We start from the raw sequence: 27,775 nt of genomic DNA, 5'->3' as shown, positions 1-27,775 counted from the left end.
TATAACAGAACTCGTATGGCAGTCAAAACCCCGAGACCGATTGAACCAGGAAGTGGGATTCTGAATTGTGGACTCAACTTCACAGCCTTCCCTGTAATTCACAACGTGAAAAAATGATAATTGAGCACTTTCCAGTGCATCCACTAGATGTCCCCAGTCTTTACAAAGTGTTTTGACGCTTCTGCTGTCGAAACTCAGTGCAGGAGACGATGTGGCAATTGGTCACAGTAGGAGGGCCATCAGCATTGTGAGGTCGGCGGCCGTGTCTGCCCCCACCTTTGGAAACGTTTTGAAACACAATGAAATCGTCCCACTCGAATCTGATTGGCTCTCTTGTTGAAACAGGCCCTGAAGATTAATGTTATACAACGTTTGACATGTTTGAACGAACCTAACGAAGGGAAAATAGTCATTTTTCGTTAGCCAAGTGCCGCGCACGGATCAACATTTGGTTACAGCCTTAGGATGCGCTAACAACAGCAAGCTAATGGAACATAAAGGATGGACTTTTTCGACCGAAAATACATTTGTCGTGGACCTGGGATTCCTGGAAGTGCTTTCTGATGAAGACAACTAAAGGTGAGGGATTATTGGCAATATTATACAAGATCAGATGTGATGTGCGATTATTCCAAGATGGCGACGAGCTAGGCTTTCTAGCTCATTTTCTGAGTATCGCATTCCCTTTTATCTCAAAGTGTGATTACCCTGTAAAGTTAATTTAAAATCTGTTATGACGGGTGTTTTCAAGAGATATTCATCTATAAATCTTAGATTGAAAATATAAAAAAAAAAAATCGTTTTCGAATAGTAATTTATAAAATTGTAGCACTGTTTCCCGGGACGCATTTTATGAAAAAATAGTTAGTCAACGTCAGGTGCCGATGTAAAATGCTGTTTTTATATAGAAATATGACCTTTATTGAACAAAAGATTGCATGCTGTGTGTAACATGATGTCCTAGGTGTGTCATCTGATGAAGTTTGTAAAAGGTTAGTGCTGCATTTAGCTGTTTTTTGGTTATATGTGATGCATGTGCCTGGTCGGAAAATTCATATGATGCTACTTTTACCATGTACTCCTCTAACATAATCTAATATTGTGCTTTTCCTGTAAAACCTTTTTGAAATCGGACAACGAGGGTCGATTCAAGAGAGGTGTATCTATAAAACGATATGAGACAGTCCCATATATGAAAAAAAAAAATATTGAATTTCGTTATGCTAATGTCGCTAGGAGTTTTTCGCTGGAAAATGATCCCGCTAACGGGATGAGAGTCTCAAGAGGTTTTAATGACCCAAGGCTCATATTTCTGTGTTATTATTTTATAATTAAATCTATGATTTGATAGAGCAGTCTGACTGAGCGGTGGTAGGCAGCAGCAGGCTCGTAAGCATTCATTCAAACAGCACTTTCGTGCGTTTTGCCAGCTGTGCTTCAAGCATTGCACTGTTTATGAATTGAAGCCTATCAACTCCCAAGATTAGGCTGGTGTAACTGATGTGAAATGGCTAGCTAGTTAGCCGGTGCGCGCTAATAGCGTTTCAAACGTCACTTGCTCTGAGACTTGGAGTAGTTGTTCCCCTTGTTCTGCATGGGTAACGCTGCTTCGAGGGTGGCTGTTGTCGATGTGTTCCTGGTTCGAGCCCAGGTAGGAGCGAGGAGAGGGACGGAAGCTATACTGTTACACTGGCAATACTAAAGTGCCTATAAGAAGATCCAATAGTCAAAGGTATATGAAATACAAATCGTATAGAGAGAAATAGTCCTATAATTCCTATAATAACTACAACCTAAAACTTGTTACCTGGGAATATTGAAGACTCATGTTAAAAGGAACCACCAGCTTTCATATGTTCTCATGTTCTGAGCAAGGAACTTAAACGTTAGCTTTCTTACATGGCACATATTGCACTTTTACTTTCTTCTTCAACACTTTGTTTTTGCATTATTTAAACCAAATTGAACATGTTTCATTATTTATTTGAGGCTAAATAGATTTTATTGATGTATTATATTAAGTTAAAATAAGTGTTCATTCAGTATTGTTGTAATTGTCATTATTACAAATAAATTGTAAAAAAAAAAAAAAAAAAAAGGCAGATTAATCGGTAGCGGCTTTTTTGGGGGCCTCCAATAATCGGTATCGAAAAATCATAATCGGTTGACCTCTACTTGCAACAGCTGCACAGTGCGGATCCCAGCCTATGGAATAAAAGTGGGGCTTTTATTGCTCAATCTAACTCATGCTGATAAAAAAAAAAATCCATAGGTCTAATGGACACATGCTCAAACTCGCACACTTCTGATAGACTTAAAGGGGCAATCTGTAGTTGCTACATCAATTTTTGGACTTTTAAATTATATATATATCCATTGATTCTTGAAGAATATAATTTAGAAACCCCTCATGAGCTCAGTTCAACTGTCGTATCAGAACACAAAATAAAAGCTTGTATTTCTCCAATGTTTGTAAACATTGTACATGTAAACAAACACTGTATAGCCTCATAACAAGGTTAAAACAATCATTTTCATATCATGGATGGTCAGTCCTGACATCCATAGTTCTGTCTATTAATCTGAGAGTATTTACATTTCTCCAGGCCCATCCCTCAGCTTTTTACAAAAACAGAGGTGGGGCGACCGTTTTGTTATTGTTTCAACTGTGGATTTGCCCTTTAAACAGCTGCATATTATCAAGATATCAAAGTGTCACCAATAAAAAGGTAAAAAATAGGCCTATAGCAAATGCAGCATATGGCATTCATTTTTCACATGTAAATAGCACTTTTCAGTAGTGCTCAAAGCATGCCATTCCATGAGCGCAGCATTTATTTTTCAACTCGAATCAATGAGCCCAATTAGTCCTCCATGACAACAAAATCATAAACAACACAGTAGGGCTGGCTAATAAGTCCTTAGTTTGGGGTTATGCTCAGGTAAAACACTTTGGCTAATCTATACTTCCATATTTCCAAGTCCTATTGTTGAAGATCAAGGGGTATAACATTTATTGGAATGACTGGAATTCTGATAGACGTCGGTTTTTAATGTAAAGATATCATTTAATTGTATTATTATATGTAGTAGAAGGCGATGGGTTAGAAGAAGACTACATAACAAACCCATAAAGTACAATGTAACATCCATAGCCAGCTTTGTAAACTTTAACATTGATTTAACCTGCAATAGATGTAGTTCAATTGGTAAAATACATTTTGTCTTCTTCTAATGCCTCTTAAGGGGAAAGTAATCTAAAAAGTAACTGAATGTAATCAGATTACGTTACTGAGTTAGGGTAATCCAAAAGTTACGTTACTGATTACGATTCTGGACAGGTAACTAGTAACTGCAACGGATTACATTTATAAAGTAACCTACCCAACCCTGGCTGTGAGGGATTTGTTGGGTCTTTGCTGTCAATATTGAAATCAAATCAAAACAGATGCATGTTGTAATCACTTTAAAAGTGATCCTTCTCCCAGGTCTGTGACCATTTGCTGACCAATCAGTTATTGCCAGAGTTACAACAAACAATATCATCTATATCCTCTTGTATATCCTACAGTTGAATGTTTCTTTAAACAGATCAATAGAAATTACATTTCAAAATGGGGTGTGTTGCTAAGATGAATGATTCTGACATTCAACGGACCAATGGTTGCAGCTCAGGGGCTTCATTGATCAAAAACGAAATTCAAAGTCGGACTCTTGCGCTTAAGGGGGGGTTGAACAACGAGGTAGGGTTCAGTGTAGCTCTGGCCCAAGGAACACACACTAACAACCTGGATCAGAGCTAGGTTCAGCAGCACACTCTTGGTGTAAAGTCAAAAACAGCAGTGTTAGGAGAATAATCACAACTTTACAGAGAGAGGGGAGATTTTACACAAACAAGACTGTGATCTTTCCTCAAGCCATAGAGTGCATCCACACATCTCATAAACCCTAAAAGCATGCAGGATCCCCATTCTCTTTCTGTCTCTCTTCCTATAATTCTCTACCCCCCTCTCTCTTTCTGTCTCTGTGCCTCTAATTCTCTACCCCCCGCTCTCTTTCTGTCTCCCTATAATTCTCTACCTTCACTCTTTCTCTCTCTGCCTCTAATTCTCTACCCCTCTCTCTGCCTCTAATTCTCTACCCCTCTCTCTTTCTGTCTCCCTATAATTCTCTAGAAAAAAGAAACGCACACCTATAAAGGCGAGGTGCTGGCTAGCGGAGTAGAAAACTAGAAAATAAAGGAAAGCCGCACACTTTAAGAGCTCAGATGCAAAAATGTAATAACTCTCTACCTTCACTCTCTCTTTCTGTCTCTCTGCCTCTAATTTTCTACCCCTCTCTCTTTCTGTCTCCCTATAATTCTCTACCTTCACTCTTTCTCTCTCTGCCTCTAATTCTCTACCCCTCTCTCTTTCTGTCTCCCTATAATTCTCTACCTTCACTCTCTCTCTTTCTGTCTCTCTGCCTCTAATTTTCTACCCTCATTCACTATTCCCGTCTCTTTCCATGAAGCAATGTGGATCTAAAACAAGTAGGACTCTGCAGTCGTACTAAAATAGGCGACTGCATCACTGTTGTGACACTGAGCTCAGACACAGAGCATGCTGTTATGTCTCTGCTAACATAAATCTAATGGAATGATTTTAAAAGCTAATGAGTTGCTCTGCTAGATAGCAGACGTATTCTTATGTTCAAAACCATACCATCTGTTGGAACGACAGAAGAAATACAGATTATGCGTCTGAATCTTTGCTAATTATTTCTGGGTTTACTTGGATCTCCCATTAGCCATTCCGATTGCAACAACTACTCTTCCTGGGGTCCCCACACAACACACAACACAGAACAATAATAAACAAAAAGCAACACATATCCAACAAGAAATTAAAATAAAAGAATGAGACAACAAGACAACAAGAGAAGAAAATCTATCATAAAAGTCAACAAAATATCAAATATAATGCACACACACGCACACACTGCAATAAAACATGATCCAAACAGATGAGGTCTGCTATACTGTGAGATAGTGAAGGGATAATGCGGATGCTACAACTATTTGCTTCTGCAGTCTGTTCCAGAGCCTGGTAGTAAACTTTAGCACTAATAGCCTTCTCTGGGCTTCTCCGGGATACACTAATAAGGCTCTCTTCTTTCTCTCATTAAGAGTGTTTAAGAGCCTGTTTTATTTCATTTTTCCTAAGGCTACTTTTTCAACACCAGTCAGTTGATCAGACATTAGGTTGATCTGAGCCAGCGACTCCCTCTGATCCACGGTGCCGTTATTAGCTGAAACACGTGGAAATCTGCATCCCAAATGGCACCCTCTTTACTATATTTAGGACACCACCTTTATAATGGCCAGGAAGGAAGCATGGTATGGCTAAATGCTGTTTGTTCAGTCGACTCGAGGTACTCCCTCGTATTTTAATGGGGAGCAGACTAAAGTCAAGACAGACAGACAGACAGACAGACAGACAGACAGACAGACAGACAGACAGACAGACAGACAGACAGACAGACAGACAGACAGACAGACAGACAGAGCTGGCTCTAATCAAACCGAAAACGTGGTACTGCATCAAACTGGACCAACTGATAGCACCGGCAAAGGGAGACTGCCATGTCAAAGATCAGATTTGTTATGTGTATTTAAAGTCGCTAGTTAACAACACTGTCTGTTTACAATCTCTATCGTTAAACGACTGCTTACATATACAGTATCTAATTAAAGTCACACTGCAGTGTGCCTTTTTAAAACTTTGTTAAAAATCCTTTCACAGTCATTCTACATCTTCATCCCCTCTGTTCAGACTCCAGCTAACGTACCACGACGTGGAAGAAGTCCGAACTGAAATGTTCCAGACAGCGCGGCACGGAGCTGCATGGGGTCACCTGCAGACGATCTGGTAGACAGGGGTCTTGGCTCGATAAAAACGTTATTACCGAGGGGAGGCTGTCAGAGACACTGGTCAATACAGCCATAGGACTCAACTGTCCCCGCACCGCTTTCATCTTACCAACATCCTACCTCTTTTATGAAAGTGAGAAGAAATTGAGTTGAACTCGATAGACTAAAATAGCAGCGGAAGGATGCCTAAGGCTTCTCACGCCACATGAAACCATCTCATGGGTTTTCCAATCACCGTCATGCATATGACAACTGACAGCATAATCTATAGCCTCTTTCCATTCTTTCAGACAGCCTTCTCCGGTCCTACAAACCGTGTAAATAGTTCCTCCTGATAGTCAGTATACTGTATATACATTAACCCCAGGAACCTCTGCATGACCAAACTCTCACATCCTTCACAAACACCATGGGACGCCATAACCATGACTAGAATCCAAACTCTTTACCAGCGGGCATAAGGGCACATCCCCCCCCCCCAGATTTGTCCTGTGTTGTTTTTTTAGACTTTAAAGCTGCAATATGTATGTTTGTGGGCAACCTGACCAAATTCACATAGAAATGTGAGTTATAGATCTGTCATTCTCATTGAAAGCAAGTCTAAGAAGCGGTAGATCTGTTCTATGTACACTATTTCTATAGTGTACATAGAACAGATCTTGTTTTGTCACATGAACTGAAATTAGGGAAACTAATAGAATTTTAGCAAACACGAAATGGCGGAGCTATTTCCGCATATTGCTCCTTTAAATGAATTACTAAACTTCATTTTAAGCTTTATCATAATTATTTATAAAAACAATCTGTCAGCTGGACCGGGCAAAGAGTATCCCCCCATTCTTCTAGGTAAGTGGTTCCTTCCAAGGTGCACCACGGAGCAAAGATATGCATGCAGACAGTATCATGAGTGGAGGAGGAGAGAGAGTGTCGAGAGACACACACAGTTTGATTTGACTTAACCTGCCGGTGATGGTCAGGACTTGCAGGAGGTATGCTTGTAAATTAATTTGATCAAGCTATGTAGCCTATTGATTCCTTCTTGATGTTTCTCTGTAATACTAGCCACCTAGCAATGTTATGAAGTTGGCATTAACTAGTCAGCTAGATAGGTTCCCAATCTCTCAACCTCATAAATAGCTACCAAGCCATTTCAAGCTAGTGTAGCTTGTCAAACTATCTCAGCTGCCAGGCCTGCTGACGAGGTTGATATACTTTAGAAAATACTCCAATGTATTTCATTATTGGGTTATAATACTATATACTAGTGTGACAGTTGTACTAATCTCCTAAAGTAGGGAAAAGGTTCGTAAAGAATCAATGTGCTTCATTAATTCAAATGACAATTGAACAGGTAAAGAAGTATGCTTAGATAACCTATTTCTAACAATACAATGATTATGACTCTAGACTGTAATACTCTCTCTCTCTCTCTCTCTCTAATACCCTCTCTCTCTCTCTCCTCTCTCTCATACCCTCTCTCTCTCTCTCTCTAATACCCACTCTCTCCTTTCTCTCATACCCACTCTCTCTCTCTCTAATTCCCACTCTCTCTCTAATACTCTCCCTCTCTCGCTCCTTTCTCTAATACCCACTATTTTCTCTCATACCAATCTCTCTCTCATACCCACTCTCTCTCTCATACCCACTCTCTCTCTCTCTCTCTCTCTCTCTAATACCCACTCTCTCGTTTCTCTCATACCCTCTCTCTCTCTCTCTCTCTAATACCCACTCTCTTTCTCTCTCTCTCTCTCTCTCTAATACCAACTTTTTCTCTCTCTCTCTCTCTCTCTAATACCAACTCTCTTTCTCTCTCTAATACCCACTCTCTTTCTCTCTCTCTCTAATACCCACTCTCTCTCTCTAATACCCACTCTCTCTCTCTAATACCCACTCTCTTTCTCTCTCTCACTCTCTCTCTAATACCCAATATACATAATGAGTATGACTCTAGACTGCAGGAAAAAGCTGTTTCACGTCTTTGAAAAATGCTAACTCCCCCCCATGCGCCCCACGTGCAGGATTTGAATGAAACTTCCAGATGGAGAAGCGGGTGCATACTGTCTAAAGGACAAGGAATTGTCCCTAAGGTAAGCATGCTGAGAGACGGACGCAGGTGCCTCTCAGGACTAACTGTTGCCTCGAGCACTGGCAGCATGTAGGCAGCGTGTTGCATTTGTTTCACAAGTTGAATACTTCAAGACTCTGTGTGCAAGCACACACACACACACACACACACACACACACACACACACACACACACACACACACACACACACACACACACACACACACACACACACACACACACACACACACACACACACACACACAGTACAGTAAGCATAGGCAAGCATGCACACACTCTCTCTCGCTCTCTAATACTCTCTTTCTCTCTCTCTAATAATCTCTCTCTCTCTAATACTCACTCTCTCTAATACTCACTCTCTCTCTCTCTCTAATACTCTCTCTCTCTCTAATACTCTCTCTCTCTCTAATACTCTCTCTCTCTGTAAAACTCTCTCTCTCTCTGTAAAACTCTCTCTCTCTCTCTGTAAAACTCTCTCTCTCTCTGTAAAACTCTCTCTCTCTCTGTAATACTCACTCTCTCTCTCTGTAAAACTCTCTCTCTCTCTGTAAAACTCTCTCTCTCTGTAAAACTCTCTCTCTCTCTGTAATACTCACTCTCTCTCTCTGTAATACTCACTCTCTCTCTCTCTCTCTCTCTCTGTAATACTCACTCTCTCTCTCTCTGTAATACTCACTCTCTCTCTCTCTAATACTCACTCTCTCTCTCTCTAACTCTCTCTCTCTCTCATACTCTCTCTCTCGCTAATACTCTCTCTCTCTCTAATACTCTCTCCCTCTCTCTCTAATACTCACTCTCTCTCTCTAATACTCTCTCTCTCTCTAATACTCTCTCTCTCTAATACTCTCTCTCTGTAAACCTCTCTCTCTCTGTAAAACTCTCTCTCTCTGTAAAACTCACTCTCTCTCTCTGTAAAACTCACTCTCTCTCTCTCTCTCTCTCTCTCTCTCTCTCTCTCTCTCTCTAATACTCTCTCTCTCTCTGTAATACTCTCTCTCTCTCTGTAAAACTCACTCTCTCTTTAATACCCACACTCTCTCTCTCCTTGCTCTCATACCCATGCTCTCTCTCTCATACCCACTCTCTCTCCTCTCTCTCTCCTCTCTCTGTGTGGCAAATGGCATAATTTCTTCTGTGGTGGATCTGCTATTGCTCGTTTTGCTTCTCTGCACGGCGGTAATTAAATCGATGCAACTCTTGTTCAATAAATGTATGTTTAGCAAGACTTCTAATTATTTCCGGCCACTCTAATTGAATAGATTACGTGCTCACGGGCCTGTTGCAGGGGACGGAGAACAAATGATTTTTCCATTCCCTGTCATCCCCACAGCGTTAATATACTTAACCTTGACTTAGCCAGTACCTATTAGTAGCTGGCCCGTGTTCTTGTCATATTCTGTCTCTTTCCATAACAACGCTTAGATTGACAAGAAACATAAAAACGTACGTTTTGTTCCTTCCTCGTATGCATAACGGATATTAAAGTTTTAGCAGCTGTGTTTTGACCAAGAGGGATGATATTCTCAGCTGGTTACTTTTGGGGGGCGGCTGGTAGAAATCTGTAATGCTGTGAGCTGAGCAGTTCCAGATTGTACGCGGCTACACAACAGCAGAATGATATTGGCAATCACTGCTCAGTGCTCAAACACAATGCTTTCTTCTCCGGGTGGGGTGAGGGAAGAAATATCACTGATCTATAGATGTAAAGAATTCTGCCCAAGGGCAAGCATCAGCCCTAAATGAAATTGGACTATCCCTCTGGCTAGTCCCTAACCTCTGTGTCTGGGGGTCAGAGCCATTATCTACAGGGTGCTTCATTCATTTGAGCCCAGTTGCTTCGTATCATTTCTGATACCATCATTTCTGTCATTTCTCCAATAAGAAAAGAGATCTCAAATGGCACCCTATTCCCTATACAGTGCACTGCTATTGACCAGAGCCCATATAGGACTTTTGGATGATGATTTAAAGAAGAAGAAGAATACAGAATACAATAGGGACAGTCCTTCTGAATTGCGTTATCGAAAAAGGATTATACAGAAAGTGGAAAAACACTGACCTGTTTTTCTGTGTTATGCAGCAGCGCATGGATCTCCATTTTACACAAAGCACAGTCGAACCGTCTTGCAAAAAAATAAATCATGTTTGACCTCTTTTGAATTCAAGCTTAAGAAGTACAGAGGAAAGGGATAGTAAGAGATGAGGTTTTTCTCTTTTTTGTTCTCCCCACATCACATAGTCCCTTCTTTGATAGAAGCGGCCTGATTAGACACCGATTAGACACTTTTAATATCCATCGCTGTGGGATACAGGGGGAAGGAGATCCGCAGCATGGCGCTAACTGCTGCGGCGTCTCGGGGTTTTTCATTAACTCCCCATAAAGGAGGCCCAGCATGGCGTTATTACAACTCTCTCAGATCCAGCTCCACACAGGAATCTGTTCAGACCCACCGTGTGTGTGTGTGTGTGTGTGTGTGTGTGTGTGTGTGTGTGTGTGTGTGTGTGTGTGTGTGTGTGTGTGTGTGTGTGTGTGTGTGTAGGAGAAGACAGCAGGGAGGTAGGGGAACAGAAATGGTAAACAGGAAAATACCCAGTCTCATCATAATCACGGATGCTCTCTGACAATGGGAACGAAATAGTCATCAAATCAAATCCTCCTTCATTTGACTTCATTGTCAAACACTGGCTATGAGATTAAATTGCAAATTATGTTGTTTGATGGAATATTAAATGTTTTTAGTCCCCAAACGAATGGTGCCGTGGTGTAGGATGACTGTTGATGTGTGACCGTCTGGGTATTCAGAAGATGAGTAGTCATTTAGGGACAGTTGTTTGGGTTGCTTTTGTTGGTCTTTTTCATTGACCGGTATTTCCAGCATTATACACTATGTTTACAGCAGGTAGAAAATACTAGGACATGTTCTTTAACTGACACAAGCTGTCTCCAATCAGTCAATCAATGTCTGGTTGTGCGTGTGTGTTTGATGCGGTATCAACCTAAGCCAGAGAAGGCGTAGCTCTGTGAATCTTAATCACACAAAGCCGATTATTTGGCAGTGAAAACTATTTGTAGATCAGTGAATCGACACCTCACTTTGCTCAAGCTGATCCTCTTCAATGGACTAGGAAGTTGTAACTAAAACTGTGTCAATTTGGGACAGTTTAAGAGGAGAATCAATGAAACCAACCATGGAAGGATGTTGTATCGCCGACCGGGACTCAAACCCATGTCCAGTGACTGTCAAGCCAACACCTTAACCATCGGGGGGTAGCCCCGACTGGGACTCAAACCCGTGTCCAGTGACTGTCAAGCCAACACCTTAACCATCGGGGGGTAGCCCCGACTGGGACTCAAACCCATGTCCAGTGACTGTCAAGCCAACACCTTAACCATCGGGGGGTATCCCCGACTGGGACTCAAACCCGTGTCCAGTGACTGTCAAGCCAACACCTTAACCTTTACACCAAGAAGTCCAAACCTCTTGATGAGCTCACTAGGTGTTGGTTTAAGGTTGTTACACTACACCAACCCTTTCCCTGGCATGATTATTTTACATTTTTATTTATTTAACCTTTATTTAACTAGGCAAGTCAGTTAAGAACAAATTCTTATTTACAATGACGGCCTAGGAACAGGGGGTTAACTGCCATGTTCAGGTGCAGAACGACAGATTTTTACCTTGTCAGCTCAGGGATTCGATCAAGCGACCTCTTGGTTACGGGCCAACGCTCTAACCACTAGGCTACCTGCCGCCCCTGGTAAAGGCGTTGGCTTGACAGTCACTGGACCAGGGTTTGAGTCCCGGTCGGGGCTGTACTCATTTGTGGATGTCCATAACTCATGTCATATGATATGTTACGAATTACAATTCGTATTACAAATTTTCCAAAACATACAATATTTCACAAATATCCAAAAGTACAATATGTTAAGAATTTGCAAAACGTATGATATGTTCCAAATTCTAGCTAGGTGGTTAACATTAGCTAGGCTAGGGATTAAGGTTAACTTTATGAGTTAGGTTAAAGGGTTAAGGTTAGGGTTAGCTAACATGCTATGTAGTTAGCTAGGCTAGGGATTAGGGTTAAGGTTAGGGTTAACTTTATGAGTTAGGTTAAAGGGTTAAGGTTAGGGTTAGCTAACATGCTATGTAGTTAGCTAGGCTAGGGATTAGGGTTAAGGTTAGGGTTAGGTGAATGGTTAGCTAACATGCTATGTAGTTAGCTAGGCTAGGGATTAGGGTTAAGGTTAGGGTTAGGTGAATGGTTAGCTAACATGCTATGTAGTTAGCTAGGCTAGGGATTAGGGTTAGGGTTAACTTTATGAGTTAGGTTAAAGGGTTAAGGTTAGGGTTAGGTGAATGGTTAGCTAACATGCTATGTAGTTAGCTAGGCTAGGGATTAGGGTTAACTTTATGAGTTAGGTTAAAGGGTTAAGGTTAGGGTTAGCTAACATGCTATGTAGTTAGCTAGGCTAGGGATTAGGGTTAAGGTTAGGGTTAGGTGAATGGTTAGCTAACATGCTATGTAGTTAGCTAGGCTAGGGATTAGGGTTAAGGTTAGGGTTAGGTGAATGGTTAGCTAACATGCTATGTAGTTAGCTAGGCTAGGGATTAGGGTTAAGGTTAGGGTTAGGTGAATGGTTAGCTAACATGCTATGTAGTTGCAAAGTAGCTAAAAAGTAGTAAGTAGTTGACAAGTTGCTAATTCGCTAAAATGCTAAAAGTTGTCAGTGATGACATTCCAACTCGCTGCCTTCAGGGTGCTAGACATTTGCATTACACGCCCAACCCTACAACTTTAGCTTTTGCCTAAAGTAGCCATCTGTCTTATATAACCATACCAAACGTAACATATCATACTAATCTGAGTGTCCCGGATTTATGTTTACTATGTTACGGCTAGTCTATGAGACCAGGCTGATAAAACGGTAAGCAAAAATGTTGAATTTGTACATATGTGGAAATGTGCCTTACTCCCTTTCTGAATTTTGTGTAATGTCATTAGTCTAGTCAAGGAAGCATCATGCAAAATATATTCTCACACCAAATATATTGGCACGTGCTGTCACCTGCTTTAATAATAAACCTTGAGGTGGTACCACCCAGCACATCTAGAAGGGAGTGGATTTCATACCGAACTCCTCCCTTGAGATGACGTAAAGGAACCTTCTCAAGGTGCCTCTACATCACGATTTCAACAGTAGAGTTCAACTGCTAGGGGGAAAGAGATTTACTACTAAAAGACCAAAACACAGTGCAATCTGAAAGTATTCAGACCCCTTCACTTTTTACAGATTTTGTTACATTACAGCCTTATTCTAAAATGGATTAAATTAAAATGCTTCCCTCATCAATCTACACACAATACCCCATAATGACAAATCAAAAGCAGATTTTTTGAACTTTTAGCTAATTTATTAAAGATTTTAAACAGATACCTTATCTACATAAGTATTCAGACCCTTTGCTATGAGACTCGAAATTGAGCTCAGATGCATCCTGTTTCCATTGATCATCCTTGAGATGTTTCTACAACTTGATTGGAGTCCACCTGTGGTAAATTCAATTGATTGGACATGATTTGGAAAGGCCTGTCTATATAAGGTCCCACAGTTGACAGTGCATGTCTGAGCAAAAACCAAACCGTGAGGTCGAAGGAATTGTCTGTAGAGCTCCGAGACAGGATTATGTCGAAGCACAGATCTGGGTCCCCAAGGTCCCCATTGAAGGTCCCCAAGAACACAGTGGCCTCCATCATTCTTAAATGGAAGAAGTTTTGAACCACCAAAACTCTTCCTAGAGCTGGCCGCCAGGCCAAACTGAGCAATTGGGGGACAAGGGCCTTGGTCAGGGAGGTGACCAAGAAGCCGATGGTCACTCTGACAGAGCTCCAGAGTTCCTCTGTGGAGGTGCGAGAACCTTCCAGAAGGACAACCATCTCTGCAGCACTCCACCAATCAGGCCTTTATGGTAGAGTGGCCAGACGGAAGACACTCATCAGTAAAAGGCACATGACAGTCTGGAGTTTGCCAAAAGGCACCTAAAGGACTCTCAGATCATGAGAAACAAGATTCTCTTGTCTGATGAAACCAAGATTGAACTCTGTGGCCTGAATGCCAAGCGTCACATCTGGAGTAAATCTGGCACCATCCCTACGGTGAAGCAAGGTGGTGGCAGCATCATGCTGTGGTGATGTTTTTCAGCAACAGGGACTGGGAGACTAGTCCGGGTCGAGGGAAAGATGAACGGAGCAAAATACAGAGAGATCTTGATTAAAACCTGCTCCAGAGTGCTCAGGACTTCAGACTGGGGCGAAGGTTCACCTTCCAACAGGACAATGACCCTAAGCACACAGCCAAGACAACGCAGGAGTGGTTTCGGGACAAGTCTCTGAATGTCCTTGAGAGCCCGGACTTGAACCTGATTGAACATCTCTGGAAAGACCTGAAAATAGCTGTGCAGTGACGCTCCCCACCCAACCTGACAGAGCTTGAGAGGATCTGCAGAGAAGAATGGGAGAAACTCCCCAAATACAGGTGTGCCAAGCTTGTAGCGTCATACCCAAGAAGACTCGAGGCTGTAATCGCTGCCAATGGTGTTATAACATAGTACTGAGTAAAGGGTCTGAATATTTATGTAAATGTGATATTTCAACAACAAAAAAGCATTTTTGCTTTGTCATTATGGGGTGTTGTGTGTAGATTTTTTATACATTTTCAAATAAGGCTGTAACGTAATAAAATGTGGAAAAAGTGAAGGGGTCAGAATACATTTCCGAATGCACTGTATATAACTTTTGCAATGGCCTGTCAAAATGAAGACCAGGATTGACGTGTTTCACTACAACTAAGCCTAAAACATCCGTTTTTTTCTTCATGAAAGTCACTCTTGAAACACTCACGTACAACCAGACATTGATTGATAGATAGATAGATTGATTGACTGATTGGAGACAGCTTGTGTCAGTTAAAGAACATTTCTTAGGATTTTCTACCTGCAGTAAACCTAGTGGATAATGCTGGAAATACCGGTCAAAGAAAAGTCCACATAAAACAACCAAAACAACTGGCCCTAGTCATACCGTAGAGGCTCCTCAGAGAAGGAAGGGGAGGACCATCCTCCTCAGTGAATTTAATACAAAATGTAATTGTAAAACATTTAAAAAGTTATAATTTTTAGATAAAACTATACTAAATAGAATCATGTCACCAAATAACTGATTAAAACACGCTATTTTCCAAAGAAGGTCTACAGTAGCCTCAACAGCACTCTGTAGGGTAGCACCATGGTGTAGCCGGAGGACAGCTAGCTTCCGTCCTCCTCTGGGTACATTGACTTCAATACAAAACCTAGGAGGCTCATGGTTCTCACCCCCTTCCATAGACTTACACAGTAATTATGACAACTTCCAGAGGACGTCCTCCAGCCTATAAAAGCTATTGCAGCATGACTGAAATGTTTTCCACCCAATCAAAGGATCAGAGAATGACTCTTGTACTGAAAGCATAAACTACAGCTAGCTAACACTGTAGTGTATTAAATGTGGTGAGTAGTTGACTCAAAAAGAGAGAAAGACAATAGTTGAACAGTTTTTAACAAATTAATTTCTTCCAGAATGAAGAAGAAGCAGCAGAGAAAAAGAGAGATTTTGTCATTTGTTTTCACTTTCAGTTTCACTTACTTAGCTAGCAAATGCAGCTATCTAGTTTAGTCTACTGAAACACCCTGCTCAAACAGAGGGATGCTATGTTAGCTAGCTGTCTATGACTTTCCAACACAACCCTGGAATTCTTCCAAGTCAAGATAAGTTTTTGGTTTTACTAATTCATTGAGACGGGGGCCCGCCGGTGTAACTGCTTACTGACTGTACACTAACATTACTGCATGGTTGTAGCGGGTTTACTATTAGCTAAGCTGAATACGACGTTACTTTAGCTAATATGGTGACAACGATGTAGGCTGTTTGTAGAGGTTTGGCTTGGAATGTTTTTTTTCGCCTGGTCACATACAGCTGATGTGTTGTACATTGAAGTCCACAAACGTAGGGAAGAGAAGGAATACAACGTGGCTGTTATGAGAGTGAACTGTGTTTACGTGTGATCAGGGGTGTATTCATCCCACGATTCTGTTGAAAAACATTTCTTAAACGGAAGCAAACGAAACAAAACGGGGATAAACATACGTGAATTTGTCCAATAGAAACTCTCGCTTGCAACTGTTGGACTAATGATTACACCCTAGATCAGCTAGATGCAGGCAAGAGTGTGCAAGGAGGTATTGAATGTCTCTGTCACCTCAAATTTGTCTCTCGACCTGTGTGCACCTATGTTGTAAACTTTCATTCGTAGGCTAGGTTGTAGCAACCTCATAATAGTATTGGGAAAATTCTAGTATGATGTAGTCGCCTAAACCTATCGCTGTTACATTGAACTGGGTGAATGGAATATGAATGACAGTCATCCAATATGGTGTAATAGAAATAAGGCCATATGCTCATGAAAAGAAAAATGGTGCTCCCTCATCTTAAACGGCACTGACCGCCACTGTGGTCATAGTACCTTGGAGCATTTCTATCCATCTGCATCTGTAGCTAAAATTCATTTTATTGCACATTTGTATAAGACTCATATCATAGTAAATGCTGTTCTGTCAAACAGGGTCTTTGATAGTATGGTATGGTTCACTGTGGAGGTATACCTTGTTAGTATGGTATGGTTCACTGTGGAGGTATACCTTGTTAGTATGGTATGGTTCAGTGTGGAGGTATACCTTGTTAGTATGGTATGGTTCACTGTGGAGGTATACCTTGTTAGTATGGTATGGTTCAGTGTGGAGGTATACCTTGTTAGTATGGTATGGTTCAGTGTGGAGGTATACCTTGTTAGTATGGTATGGTTCACTGTGGAGGTATACCTTGTTAGTATGGTATGGTTCAGTGTGGAGGTATACCTTGTTAGTATGGTATGGTTCAGTGTGGAGGTATACCTTGTTAGTATGGTTCACTGTGGAGGTATACCTTGTTAGTATGGTATGGTTCACTGTGGAGGTATACCTTGATAGTATGGTTCACTGTGGAGGTATACCTTGTTAGTATGGTTCACTGTGGAGGTATACCTTGTTAGTATGGTACGGTTCAGTGTGGAGGTATACCTTGTTAGTATGGTATGGTTCACTGTGGAGGTATACCTTGTTAGTATGGTATGGTTCACTGTGGAGGTACACCTTGTTGGTATGGTTCAGTGTGGAGGTATACCTTGTTAGCATGGTATGGTTCAGTGTGGAGGTATACCTTGTTGGTATGGTATTGTTCAGTGTGGAGGTATACCTTGTTAGTATGGTTCATTGTGGAGGTATACCTTGTTAGTATGGTATGGTTCAGTGTGGAGGTATACCTTGTTAGTATGGTATGGTTCAGTGTGGAGGTATACCTTGTTGGTATGGTATGGTTCAGTGTGGAGGTATACCTTGTTAGTATGGTATGGTTCAGTGTGGAGGTATACCTTGTTAGTATGGTATGGTTCAGTGTGGAGGTATACCTTGTTAGTATGGTATGGTTCACTGTGGAGGTATACCTTGTTAGTATGGTTCAGTGTGGAGGTATACCTTGTTAGTATGGTTCAGTGTGGAGGTATACCTTGTTAGTATGGTTCAGTGTGGAGGTATACCTTGTTAGTATGGTTCAGTGTGGAGGTATACCTTGTTAGTATGGTTCAGTGTGGAGGTATACCTTGTTAGTATGGTTCAGTGTGGAGGTATACCTTGTTAGTATGGTTCAGTGTGGAGGTATACCTTGTTAGTATGGTTCAGTGTGGAGGTATACCTTGTTAGTATGGTTCAGTGTGGAGGTATACCTTGTTAGTATGGTTCAGTGTGGAGGTATACCTTGTTAGTATGGTTCAGTGTGGAGGTATACCTTGTTAGTATGGTTCAGTGTGGAGGTATACCTTGTTAGTATGGTTCAGTGTGGAGGTATACCTTGTTAGTATGGTTCAGTGTGGAGGTATACCTTTCACCATTACAATTGACAAAGCTCAAAATGTCCCTGACTGACACGCATACCTTCATATTATTCACCCACACAGCTTACGACCTGGGTTCAAATACTATTTGAAATGATTTAAAATACTTTATATGTGCTTGATTGAGCTTGCATGGCTTAATTACCAAGAGAATAGTGAGAAAACGGGAACCCCGCCCATATAGCACTCCCGAGAAGCTACGGCAAATGTTCAAAGTATTTGAAAAGTTTTCAAATAGTATTGGACCCAGTTCTGTACATTTTAGATGTTGGCTTTGTGATGATATGCATACTTCTGACTCTTGTCTTGGCCAGAAACCCACCAAACCACACGACAAGCGTTCCTATCAAACTACAAACTGCTCCAAAACGTTCTGCCTCTGTCAGTACACTTCAGGACCATTAGTGAGACTTGGCTCAATATGCCCCCCCCCGCTATGTTAATTGAGGTATCCCAAGTAGCATCCTAGTGTCTGGTCAAAAGTAGTGCACTACACAGGGAATAGGGTGCCATAGGGCTCTGGTCAAAAGTAGTGCACTACACAGGGAATAGGGTGCCATAGGGCTCTGGTCAAAAGTAGTGCACTACACAGGGAATAGCGTGCCATTTATGACACACCATACAGCTGTTAAAGGTGATTAATAAGAGAAGCAACTTGCTGGGAGAGAAATTAATTACACGTCTAGTTTTATGATGGTCCGGAATTGATCAATATGGGGGGGAATGGGGACGGCGTTGTGCGTGGAATAAATTGTCAGTGTTGACAGAGGGAGCAGCGTGCTCTGGCTGAGCATCAGGACAACCTGGGACAAATGCTGCCAGCTGAGATGCACTATTTAGAGAGGACAGCTTAAACCCAGGCGTATTACTCCCACTTAACTGCTGCACACATACACACACACACTAACAGCAGCACTGAGCCTCAGACCTTCAGCGAACGTGTGTGTGTGTGTGTGTGTTTACAGGTTGGCCATTTATAATTGAGACTTCCTTAGCAGACTAGAGAATGCCGTTCTGAGGGAAGGTGGAGTATCTATTGTGAAAGCTTTCTGACTGTGTGTTGTTGATACTCTCCTTAGTTCACATGCTGACTTGGTACCTGTTCTAAACAGCTGTATCACAACATGCATGCTGAGTCTGTGCTGGTGGTGTGTGTGTGTGTGTGATGAATTAAAGCCCCGTAGTCTTACTTTAGCCACCAGGGATATGGCCAGTCGTTCTGTGGCCGACTTGAATGCTGCTGTGTGCTGCTTCTTGTACAGCTCCTCTGTCTTCTTCTCCACCTAGACACACACACACACACACAGGAGATGAGAGTGTTTGCTGAGCTCTGTAATAATCCCCATGGTTCCACCACACTACAGTTCAGATCATAGGCTTGTCTTTCTAGCAGTGCTGAGAGCAAGTCCTACCTTGTACTGGCCAGGCCCAGGGACCTCTTCATTGTTATGGAACACGAGACTGCGTTGGGCTGTCGATCCGAAGCCTCCCTTCCTGGTACTCTCTAGGTAAGCCTTTTTTATGCTGTCCTGGGCCAGGCCATATTCAAACATATTATAGGCACCAGGACCTGAGGTGGAAGCAGAGCATTAACACAGGCGGGGGTGGGGACTGTGTTGATGTGTGTGTAAGAGAGGCAGTAAATGGATAAATGTGGGGGAATGACTGTTCGATTACCCGGCGCCTACCTTGATACATTAAATCTCTCCCTGTACACACACTAACACTACAATACATAAAAGCTCTACTTCACACAGACTGACGTTTCAGTCATCACTGAAACTACCTTTAGCCATCTATCTATGCCGGGCATTTATGCACTTGGCAAATGGCAGTATTTCCAGATGATGTACTGCCACCATGTATCAGCCATAAAACATCCGCCCGGCCGTTAAGTACATAAACACACACTGGGTCAGCAATGTGAGTAACGGGGAGTGTTTGAGAGGTGTGGGGGAGACAGAGTGTGTTGTGGATATATATTATACACACACAGACACACACACACACACACACACACACACACACACACACACACACACACACACACACACACACACACACACACACACACACACACACACACACACACACACACACACACACAGACGCACCTGGAGTGGACTGTTTCCGGCTGTCAGGAAGGAACCGGACAGCAGTCAGGCCAAAGGGATTTCTCTGCATTCCAGTGGTCTTCTTGAGGATATCCAGAGCACAGCGCGGGTCATTGTACATACCTACAGGAGGAGCCAGTTCCTTCACAGGACTGAACCGCTGAGAGGGACAGACAGACAGACAGGGGACACCAAACAGTCATGTCATCCACTCACAATGCTGCTATCCTGGGTTACAGTATGTTTCAGCTCTTCATGTTTGGCATGAAAAGGATTGGCAAGGAGTGGCATGATGGCACAAACAGACTGGTGCCCTGTCTACAATGCTCCCTGCATTATCTGCTATCTACCATAACTACACGCCTGACCACAGATCATTATCTGCTATCTACCGTAACTACACGCCTGACCACAGATCATTATCTGCTATCTACCGTAGCTACACGCCTGACCACAGATCATTATCTGCTATCTACCGTAACTACACGCCTGACCACAGATCATTATCTGCTATCTACCGTAGCTACACGCCTGACCACAGATCATTATCTGCTATCTACCGTAACTACACGCCTGACCACAGATCATTATCTGCTATCTACCGTAGCTACACGCCTGACCACAGATCATTATCTGCTATCTACCGTAACTACACGCCTGACCACAGATCATTATCTGCTATCTACCGTAACTACACGCCTGACCACAGATCATTATCTGCTATCTACCGTAACTACACGCCTGACCACAGATCATTATCTGCTATCTACCGTAGCTACATGCCTGACCACAGATCAGAATAGAAAGACGAGGAAAACAGACCAAGGGTCATGGTGAGGAAGTAACATTCTTATAGACATGAAGGTCCACTTGTTTAACAGACTTCATATCTCTCTCACTCCTCAGCCTTGGAGGATGATTTGGCGTTGAAAACTGCAGGTGTATAGACTCTGAGAAGCCCGGTCTCCCCACTAACCAAGGACACTCCCCTTTCCTGTAGCGAACACTTCTACATGGCTAGGTTAGATCAGTTGTTGAAGAGGCCTTCCTGTAGCGAACACTTCTACATGGCTAGGTTAGATCAGTTGTTGAAGAGGCCTTCCTGTAGCGAACACTTCTACATGGCTAGGTTAGATCAGTTGTTGAAGAGGCCTTCCTGTAGCGAACACTTCTAAATGGCTAGGTTAGATCAGTTGTTGAAGAGGCCTTCGTTCCACACCAAACACTGCCGATCCATTCGTACATTCCCATTTATAGGTGATAGACGAAAAGAGGGGATTGATTATAAAGAGTGCATGTGTATAAAAAAACAATAATAATGTTTTATTGTCACATACACCAGATAGGTGCAGTGAAATGTGTTGTTTTACAGTCAGCCATAGTGCTAATGCTTATTATGGAGCTCTTACAGAGGGAGGGAGGGAGGGAGGGAGGGAGGGAGGGAGGGAGGGAGGGAGGGAGGGAGGGAGGGAGGGTTCAGTCGACGCAAGCAAGGCTGAATATGCCAGATTGTATAAAGTGCTACATTAACTCATGTGGGGAAACTAAGGCTGAGGTTAGATCAGTACCAATACAGGGCTCCTGAGGTGAGAGGAGAGGAGGTGAGAGGAGAGGAGAGGAGAGGTGAGGTGAGCAGAGGAGATGAGAGGAGAGCAGAGGAGATGAGAGATGAGCAGAGGAGATGAGAGGAGAGCAGAGGAGAGTAGAGGAGAGGAGAGCAGAGCAGAGGAGATGAGAGAAGAGCAGAGGAGATGAGGGAAGAGCAGAAGAGATGAGAGGAGAGCAGAGGAGATGAGAGGAGAGGAGAAGAAAGGAGATGAGAGCAGAGCAGAGGAGATAAGAGGTGAGCAGAGGAGATGAGAGGTGAGCAGAGGAGATGAGAGGAGAGGAGAGCAGAGCAGAGGAGATGAGAGGTGAGCAGAGGAGATGAGAGGTGAGCAGAGGAGAGGAGAGAAGAGCAGAGGAGATGAGAGGTGAGCAGAGGAGATGAGAGGTGAGCAGAGGAGATGAGAGATGAGCAGAGGAGATGAGAGGTGAGCAGAGGAGATGAGAGGTGAGCAGAGGAGAGGAGAGGAGAGAAGAGCAGAGGAGATGAGAGGTGAGCAGAGGAGATGAGAGGTGAGCAGAGGAGAGGAGAGAAGAGCAGAGGAGATGAGAGGTGAGCAGAGGAGATGAGAGGTGAGCAGAGGAGATGAGAGGTGAGCAGAGGAGATGAGAGGTGAGCAGAGGAGATGAGAGGAGAGCAGAGGAGAGTAGAGGAGAGCAGAGCAGAGGAGATGAGAGAAGAGCAGAGGAGATAAGAGGTGAGCAGAGGAGATGAGAGCAGAGGAGATGAGAGGAGAGGAGAAGAAAGGAGATGAGAGCAGAGCAGAGGAGATAAGAGGTGAGCAGAGGAGATGAGAGGTGAGCAGAGGAGATGAGAGGAGAGCAGAGCAGAGGAGAGCAGAGGTGAGCAGAGGAGATGAGAGGTGAGCAGAGGAGATGAGATGAGAGGTGAACAGAGGAGATGAGAGGAGATGAGAGGTGAGCAGAGGAGAGGAGAGGTGAGCAGAGGAGATGAGAGGAGAGGAGAAGAAAGGAAATGAGAGCAGAGCAGAGGAAATAAGAGATGAGCAGAGGAGATGAGAGGTGAGCAGAGGAGATGAGACGAGAGGAGAGCAGAGCAGAGGAGATGAGAGGTGAGCAGAGGAGAGGAGAGGAGAGCAGAGCAGAGGAGATGAGAGGTGAGCAGAGGAGAGGAGAGGAGAGCAGAGCAGAGGAGATGAGAGGTGAGCAGAGGAGAGGAGAGGTGAGCAGAGGAGAGCAGAGGAGATGAGAGGTGAGCAGAGGAGAGGAGAGGTGAGCAGAGGAGATGAGAGGAGAGTAGAGGTGAGCAGAGGAGATGAGAGGTGAGCAGAGGAGATGAGATGAGAGTAGAGGTGAGCAGAGGAGATGAGAGGTGAGCAGAGGAGATGAGATGAGAGGTGAGCAGAGGAGATGAGATGAGAGGTGAGCAGAGGAGATGAGAGGTGAGCAGAGCAGAGGAGATGAGAGGTGAGCAGAGGAGATGAGATGAGAGCAGAGCAGAGCAGAGGAGAGGTGAGCAGAGGAGATGAGATGAGAGCAGAGCAGAGCAGAGGAGAGTAGAGGAGAGGAGAGCAGAGGAGATGAGAGGAGAGGAGATGAGAGGAGATGAGAGGAGAGCAGGGGAGATGAGAGGTGAGCAGAGGAGATGAGAGGAGAGCAGAGGAGATGAGAGGAGAGCAGAGGAGATGAGAGGAGAGGTGAGCAGAGAAGAGGAGAAGAAAGGAGATGAGAGCAGAGCAGAGAAGAGGTGAGCAGAGGAGATGAGAGGAGAGCAGAGCAGAGGAGAGCAGAGGTGAGCAGAGGAGATGAGAGGTGAGCAGAGGAGATGAGAGGAGAGCAGAGCAGATGAGAGGAGAGCAGAGGAGATGAGAGGAGAGTAGAGGAGATGAGAGGAGAGTAGAGGTGAGCAGAGCAGATGAGAGGTGAGCAGAGCAGATGAGAGGTGAGCAGAGGAGGTGAGAGGAGAGCAGAGGAGATGAGAGGAGAGCAGAGGAGATGAGAGGAGAGCAGAGGAGAGGAGATCAGAGGAGAGCAGATGAGAGGAGAGGATGGGCTCCAGCTGCTTCTCTCATTCCCCTTCCTTCTTCTGGATGAGAGTGTCAGATGGCGTGGGTGGCGCGGAGCCGGAAAGACGAGAATCACAGAGGCAGAGCATCCTAGCTGAGAGACCTAGAGAGACGACTTCACAGGGCAGTGCGTCCTAGCTGAGAGACCTAGAGAGGCGACTTCACAGGGCAGAGCGTCCTAGCTGAGAGACCTAGAGAGACGACTTCACAGGGCAGAGCATCCTAGCTGAGAGACCTAGAGAGACGACTTCACAGGGCAGAGCGTCCTAGCTGAGAGACCTAGAGAGACGACTTCACAGGGCAGAGCGTCCTAGCTGAGACCTAGAGAGACGACTTCACATGGCAGAGCGTCCTAGCTGAGAGACCTAGAGAGACGACTTCACAGGGCAGAGCGTCCTAGCTGAGGGACCTAGAGAGACGACTTCACAGGGCAGAGCGTCCTAGCTGAGAGACCTAGAGAGACGACTTCACAGGGCAGAGCGTCCTAGCTGAGAGACCTAGAGAGACGACTTCACAGGGCAGAGCGTCCTAGCTGAGAGACCTAGAGAGACGACTTCACAGGGCAGAGCGGTATGCTGACGCAGTGTGGAGCCAGAGAAACCAGGTCAGAGCCGCTAATGCCTGCTAACTCCCGCTAACTCCCAGCTAACTCACTTGCACTAACTCCCGTTAACTCACACCAACTCGCACTAACTCCCCCTTACACCCGCTCTGTAGAGTCCAGAAAGAAGACTGTCTGTCAACTCCAACCTGTCTGTCTCTCATCAGAAACTATAGAAGTGTTTTATATGCAGATGGAGCTGATTTGTACCCCAGTGGAATGTGTGTGTGTGTGTGTGTGTGTGTGTGTGTGTGTGTGTGTGTGTGTGTGTGTGTGTGTGTGTGTGTGTGTGTGTGTGTGTGTGTGGCGGCTGAGAGAGTGTTAATTAAGACATCTGTCAGGATTTTCTTTGAGTCTAGCTATCCACATGACGCAAAAAGAGTTCTGCTGAAATGCTGTAGCAATCTGAGCTCTTCCTAATCCAACAAGGAATTCATCTGAGGTCTAAATCCCAAATGGCACCCTATTTCCTATATAATGCACTACTTTAGACCAGAGCCTGGTCAAAATAAGTAAATATTTATATTTATATTTTTAACAGGGAAAACATATTGAGACCTAGGTTTCTTTTCCAAATGTGGCCTGCACAATACAACACAAATACACACATTATACACATAATATACAGTATGTACAGTACCAGTCAAAAGTTTGGACACACCTACTCATTCAAGGAGTTTTCTTTATTTGTACATTTTTTTTACATTGTAGAATAATAGTGAAGACATCAAAACAGGCGGCAGGTAGCCTAGTGGTTAGAGTATTGGACTTGTAACCGAAAAGTTGCGAGATCAAATCCCCGAGCTGACAAGGTAAAAATCTGTCGTTCTGCTCCTGAACACGGCAGTTAACCCACTGTTCCTCGGCCGTCATTGAAAATAAGAATTTGTTTTTGACTGACTTGCCTAGTTAAATAAATAAATAATAATAATAAAATAAAACTATGAAATAACACATATGGAATCATGTAGTAACCAAAAAAGTGTTAACCTCTCTAGGGTATGTGGGACGAAATCGTCCCACCTAGTCAACAGCCAGTGGAATCGAGTGGCGCGATATTCAAATACCTTCGAAATGCTATTACTTCAATTTCTCAAACATATGACTATTTTACACCATTTTAAAGACAAGACTCTCGTTAATCTAACCACATTGTCCGATTTCAAAAAGGCTTTACAACGAAAGCAAAACATTAGATTATGTCAGGAGAGTACCCAGCCAGAAATAATCACACACCCATTTTTCAAGCTAGCATATAATGTCACAAAAACCAAAACCACAGCTAAATGCAGCACTAACCTTTGATGATCTTCATCAGATGACACTCCTAGGACATTATGTTATACAATACATGCATGTTTCGTTCAATCAAGTTCATATTTATATCAAAAAACAGCTTTTTACATTAGCATTTGACGTTCAGAACTAGCAAACATACCGAAAACTTCCGGTGAATTGACTAAATTACTCACGATAAACGTTCACAAAAAACATAAGAATTATTTTAAGAATTATAGATACAGAACTCCTTTATGCAATCGCGGTGTCCGATTTTAAAATAGGTTTTCGGCAAAAGCACATTTTGCAATATTCTGAGAAGATAGCTCGCCATCACGGGCTAGCTAATTTGACACCCACCAAGTTTGGCGTTCACTAAACTCAGAATTACTATAAGAAAAATTGGATTACCTTTGCTGTTCTTCGTCAGAATGCACTCCCAGGACTTCTACTTCATCCACAAATGTTGTTTTGGTTCAAAATAATCCATAGTTATGTTCAAATAGTTCTTGCGTTCAAGACGTCCGAACGGTGACGCGCGGACGCGTATCGTGACAAAAAAATTCAAAGTATTCCATTACCGTACTTCGAAGCATGTCAAACGCTGTTTAAAATCAATTTTTATGCGATTTTTCTCGTAAAATAGCGATAATATTCAGACCGGGAGACGTCTTTTTCGTTCAAAGACTGAAAATGTAAAATGGCCTCTTCACAGGCACGCGTGCGCCCGTCTCATTGTTCTCAGATCGACCACTATCCAAATGCGCTACTGTTTTTCAGCCAGGGGCTGCAAAGTCATCATTCAACGTTCTGGCGCCTTCTGAGAGCCTATGGGAGACTTAGAAAATGTCACGTTACAGCAGAGATCCTCTGTTTTCGATAAAGAGAGTGTAGAAGGCCAAGAAATGGTCAGAGAGGGCACTTCCTGTACAGAATCTTCTCAGGTTTTGGCCTGCCATATGAGTTATGTTATACTCACAGACACCATTCAAACAGTTTTAGAAACTGTGTTTTCTATCCAAATTAAATTATATGCATATTCTAGTTTCTGGGCAGTAGTAATAACCAGATTAAATCGGGTACGTTTTTTATCCGGATGTGAAAATACTGCCCCCTACCCTAGAGAGGTTAAACAAATCAAAATATATTTGAGATTCTTCAAAGTAGCCACCCTTTGCCTTGATGACAGCTTTGCACACTCTTGGCATTCTCTCAACAAGATTCATGGGGTAGTCACCTGAATCTAAAATAGAAAATATATTTTGATTTGTTTAACATGTTTTTGGTTACTACATGATACCATATGTGTTATTTCATAGTGTTGATGCCTTCACTATTATTCTACAATGTAGAAAACAGTTATATATATATATATATATTAAAATACAAAAACACAGTGATGGGAAGCACAAATAAAACATCACAAATCACCCAGAAAAACAGTAACATTACGCCACAAATTATTCCCAAATCAATACTTTAAATTGCCCGAATGGCACCAGAACATTAAGATTAAATGTATTTAGAATTTTGTTCCAGCAATACGGTGTATTAAAACTAAAATCAGATTTACCTAGCTCGGTGGAGACCCTAGAAGTTAACCAATCCTGTCAACGGGTTAGGCAACTGAGTGTCTATACTATAAGTTAGATAAGATGAAAGTTTATGAATTAGGGCCTTAATGTAATGTAGAGATCTACGGTCTTTAGCGAAGTCCAGCCAACCTTTTGATACAGGATACAGTGATGAATATCAAATCTGTCATCTGTAACAAAACGAAGGGCAATATGGTAGATGGCATCCAAAGGTTTAAGAGTAGTAGCAGCTGCACTTTGATAAATAATATCACCGTAATCAAGAACAGATAAAAAGGTTGACTGAATAATCTGCTTCCTACTGATTAGAGAAAGACATGATCTGTTTCTGGAGATAAAGACAACTTTAAATCTTAGCTTCTTAACCAGCTCATTTACATGTTTTTTAAATGTCAAATCCATATCAATCCCAATGCGTAGGTATTTATATGCGGGAACACGTTCAATTGGAGAACCATCTAATGAGTTAACATGTAGTTAATCTGAAACACTCTTACGAGAGTTTAAAAACAACATGTATTTAATTTTGCCCGTATT

The 27,775-nt window shown here is 42.9% G+C and overlaps 1 protein-coding gene across 1 annotated transcript in view; it reads right to left on the bottom strand.

The window, feature by feature from the left end:
• Positions 1–27,775, bottom strand: part of stpg2 (sperm-tail PG-rich repeat containing 2) — a 73,621-nt gene that overhangs the window by 26,033 nt on the left and 19,813 nt on the right. The window contains exons 8-10 of the mRNA XM_029717972.1: positions 20,133–20,292; positions 19,431–19,588; positions 19,209–19,301 (exon numbers count right to left, since the gene is read on the bottom strand). Of these exons, the coding sequence (XP_029573832.1) occupies positions 19,209–19,301; positions 19,431–19,588; positions 20,133–20,292 (411 nt within the window). The remainder of the gene's footprint in view (positions 1–19,208; positions 19,302–19,430; positions 19,589–20,132; positions 20,293–27,775) is intronic.

This window comes from Salmo trutta, chromosome 27 (genome assembly GCF_901001165.1).
Source record: "Salmo trutta chromosome 27, fSalTru1.1, whole genome shotgun sequence".
NCBI lineage: Eukaryota > Metazoa > Chordata > Actinopteri > Salmoniformes > Salmonidae > Salmo > Salmo trutta.
Note: the sequence above shows the minus strand (reverse complement) of the source record. Positions and strands in the feature narration are given on the sequence as shown.